The 4283-nt window shown below is 38.2% G+C and overlaps 1 protein-coding gene across 1 annotated transcript; it reads left to right on the plus strand.

Moving 5' to 3' along the window:
* The first annotated feature begins 2797 nt into the window (after positions 1-2797).
* LOC129496941 (olfactory receptor 6M1-like) lies at positions 2798-3745 on the plus strand. Its single transcript, XM_055305288.1, has one exon. The coding sequence runs from the start codon at positions 2798-2800 to the stop codon at positions 3743-3745; it is 948 nt and encodes a 315-aa protein (XP_055161263.1).
* Positions 3746-4283: the final 538 nt, after the last annotated feature.

The following is a 4283-nucleotide window of genomic DNA, read 5'->3' on the forward strand; positions in this document are numbered from 1 at the left end:
TGCCTCTATCCTTACACTGTGAAGTGTTTTAATCAAGAAAGGATGCTGTATATTGTCAAATGCTTTCTCTGTATCTATTGAGAGGATCATATGGTTCTTGTCCTTCCTTTTATTAATGAAGTGTTTCACATTTATTGTTTTGTGGATGTTGAACCACCCTTGCAGCCCAGGAATTAATTCCACTTGGTCATGGTGAATCATTTTTTTAATGGACCGTTGGATCCTCTTGCCTAGTATTTTGGTGAGAATTTTTTGCATCCATGTTCATCAGGGATATTGGTCTGTAATTCTCTCTTTTGTTGGGGTCGTTGTCTTGTTTGGGATCAAGGTAATGTTGACCCCATAAAAAGAGTTTGTAAGTTTTCCTTCCATTTCTATTTTTTGAAATAGCTTCATAAGAATAAGTATTAGTTCTTCTTTAAATGTTTGGTAGAATTCCCCTGGGAAGCCATCTAGCCCTGGGCTTTTATTTGTTGGGAGATTTTTTGTTTACTGCTTCAATTTCCTTGCAGGTTTTCTATTTCTCCCTGTTTCAGTTTTGGTAGTTTACATGTCTCTAAAAATGCATCCATTTCTTCCAGATTGCCTATTTGTAACATATAGTTGCTCATAATATGTTCTTATAACTGTTTGTATTCCTTTGGTGTTGATTGTGACCTTTCCCCTTTCATTCATCATTTAATTTATTTGGCTCCTTTCTCTTTTCTTGGTAATATGTCTGGCCAGGGGCTTATCAATATTATTCTTACAAAGAACCATCTTCTAGTTTTGTTGATCTGTTCTACTATTCTTTCTGTTTTTATTTCATTGATTTCTGCTCTAATCTTGATTACTTCTCTTATCCTGCTATGTTTAGGGTTTATTTGCTGTTCTGTCTCCAGATCCTTTAGGTGTGTGAGGTTATGTATTTGAGACCTTTCTTGTTTTTTGAGAAAGGCTTACATTCCTATATATTTCTCTCTTAGGACCACCTTTGCTGCATCTCAAAGGTTTTGAATGATTGTGTTTTCATTTTCATTGTTCCCATGAATTTTTCAAATTCTTCTTTAGCTTCCCAGTTGACCCATTCATTCTTTCCTAGGTTGCTCTTTAGCTTCTATGCATTTGAGTTCTTTCCAAATTTCCTCTTTTTTGATTGAGTTTCAGCAAAGCATTATGGTCTAAAAATATGCAGGCAATGATCCCAATCATTTGGTACTAGTTAAGACCTGATTTGTGACCCAGTATGTGATCTATTCTGGAGAATATTCCACGTGCACTTGAGAAGAATGTGTATTCTGTTGCTTTAGGATGGAATGCTCTGAATATATCTGTGAAGTCCAGGTGGTCCAGTGTGTCACTCAAAGTCTTCTACTTAGATTATCTGTCCATTGTAGTGAATGAAGTGTTAAAGTCCCCTACTATTATTGTATTGTTATTGATGTGCTTCTTTAATTTTCTTATTAGTTGGTTTATATAATTGACTGCTCCCATGTTAGAGACATAAATATTTACAATTTTTAGGTCTTCTTATTAGATAGACCCTTTAATTATGATACAGTGTCCTTCCTCATCTCTTATTACAGTTTTTGGTTTAAAACCTAATCTGTCTGATAGAAGGATTGCCATGTCTGCTTTCTTTTGATGTCTATTAGCATGATAAATGGTTTTCCACCCCCTCAATTTAAATCTGGAGGTGTCTTTGGGTATAAAATGAGTCTCTTGCAGACAGCATATTGATGAGTCTTGCTTTTTTAAGCCAGTCTGATATCTTGTGTCTTTTGATTTTGGCATTTAGTACACTTATATTCAGAGTAACTATTTTAAGATATTTATTTATTTATTTATTTGAAAGACAGAGACAGAGATAGTGAGAGAAAACACAATCAGGGAGGAGGAGAAGAAGCAGGCTCCCCACTGAGCAGGGGGCCCAATGCAGGGCTCAATACCAGAACCCTAGGATCATAATCTCAGTCAAAGACACAGATGATCTGAATCAAAGATCACATGCTTACCTGACTGAGTCACCCAGGCACCCCTCGGGGTAACTATAGAAAGATGTGAATTTAATGCTATTATATTACCTGTAAAGTCACTGTTTCTGTATATTTTCTCTGTTCCTTTCTGGTCTATGTTACTTTTGGGCTTTCTCATCACTTAAAGGCTCCCTTTTAATATTTCTTGTAGGCCTGGTTTAGTAATCACAAATTGTTTTAGTTTCTACTTGTTCTGGAAGCTTTTTATCTCTCCTAATTTGAATGACATTAATTGGATAAAGTATTCTTGGCTGTACATATATATTTTTCATTTAGCACCCAAGGTTTCTGCTCTTTTATGTGGATGATGTCTGAAGGGTCGAAATAACTCGGGGGGAAAGGAACTCAACTTTTATTAACATTCCCTTGCACCATTTTGCAAACCAACTGGCTGGATTCTCAGTTAAGTATTCTCTCTTCTCAGGCACAGAACTTAGCTGGGAAAATAGTAGATTGAGAAGAAAGAAAGAAGAGAAGAAGCACTGGCTCAAAGACAAAAACCATTGCAAAGAGCAGAGTTTAGTGGGACCGTGGAGGTAATTTCATTCAATCAAAAATTTTAAAAATGAGAATACTGAGGTTAGAAGAAGTCATGTAATCTATCCAAGGTCCTATGTATAGGAGAGTGAGTAGCAGCATGAAGTCACTCTTCACTCTTCATCCAAAGCTTTTACTACCTCATCTTTAGCACTGACATCGAGAGTTGAAAACTTACTGAACCTCATTTTCATCTCTATAATTTTTTTTTTCAGAGACCTGCTGCCCAGTAGCTATTGCATGTGATGGATGTGCAAAATCAGTCCAGAGTGACTGAATTTACGCTGACTGCCTTCCCTGTTATCCGGAAGCTTCAGATCTCCCTCTTTGTGGTCCTCCTGTTTACTTACATGCTAACTCTAACAGGAAATACTGTCATCATTTCCTTAATATGGGCTGATAATCGCCTCCAAACCCCAATGTACTTCTTTCTCAGTAATTTGTCATTTTTGGACATTCTATACACTACCTCAGTTACCCCAAAGCTGTTAGCTTGTCTCCTAGAGGACAAGAAAACCATATCTTTTGCTGGCTGCATCACCCAAACATACTTCTTTTTTTTCCTGGGGACAGTGGAGTTTATCCTCCTGGCAGTGATGTCCTTTGACCGCTACGTGGCCATCTGTAACCCTCTGCGCTACACCGTTATCATGAACAGCAGGGTCTGTCTCCTGCTGGTTCTGGGCTGCTGGGTGGGAGCCTTCACCTCAGTGCTGTGCCCAACTATCGTGGTCTCCAGACTGCCTTACTGCACTAAAGAAATTAGTCATTTCTTCTGTGACATTGCCCCTTTACTGCAGGTGGCCTGCATAGACACTCATTTCATTGAGATGATAAACTTCCTCTTGTCCTCTCTTGTCCTCCTGACCTCACTGGTATTCACCATCGTGTCCTACACCTACATCATCTCTACCATCCTGCGCATCCCCTCAGCCCAAGGACGTCAGAAGGCCTTTTCCACCTGTGCTTCTCACATCACGGTTGTGTCAATTGCCTATGGAAGCAACATCTTCATGTATGTGAGGCCCAGCCAGAGCCATTCACTGGAGTTTGACAAGGTGACAGCTGTCCTCACCACAATGGTGACCCCTCTTCTGAACCCCTTCATTTATAGTCTAAGGAATGAAAAGGTAAAGGAAGTTTTGAGAGAAGCAATCCTCAAAATTATGTCCTTATGGCACAAGAGAACTTGAACCTTATTGCACAGGAGAACTTGAAAGTTTGTTTGCTAACAATGACTATTTTTAACCCTCTGACTCCATGTGGAGAACGGCATGCTTGATGAACATAAAGTCAAAAATTTGTGGGAAGATATAAAAAGGCTTCATGCCACGTTACATACAAAGTATTGTAGTCAAGGCTCAGAGGAGGCAATTCAATTACAGAGATAATAATACATTTTAAACCCTATTTTTGGATTATCTCACACACAGAATATCATGAATTAATGAAAATTACTTAACTGAAGTCAGAAAACCTGAAATTTAAGCCTGGGTCTATTGTTTTTTTATCACATGACACGTGGCCTACCTGAATATTAGTTTTCTCATCGATAAAGTGGGAAATGCAGTTGGCACTTTTTCTTTATAAACTTAGCCAAGATGATCTAAGAAATACAAACACAGGTAACTAAAAGTGTGGTTTTCTAACCAGTTCATCTCAGATGTTTGAGATGATTGCCTTCATTCCCAATAGCTAAATACTGCAGATAATTAGAGGAACCAGGAAGAA

This window comes from Nyctereutes procyonoides, unplaced genomic scaffold (assembly GCF_905146905.1).
Source record: "Nyctereutes procyonoides isolate TBG_1078 unplaced genomic scaffold, NYPRO_anot_genome, whole genome shotgun sequence".
NCBI lineage: Eukaryota > Metazoa > Chordata > Mammalia > Carnivora > Canidae > Nyctereutes > Nyctereutes procyonoides.

Excerpts from the sequence above, each read along its gene's own strand:
- LOC129496941 (XM_055305288.1), top strand. The coding sequence starts at position 2,798 with ATGGATGTGCAAAATCAGTCCAGAGTGACTGAATTTACGCTGACTGCC.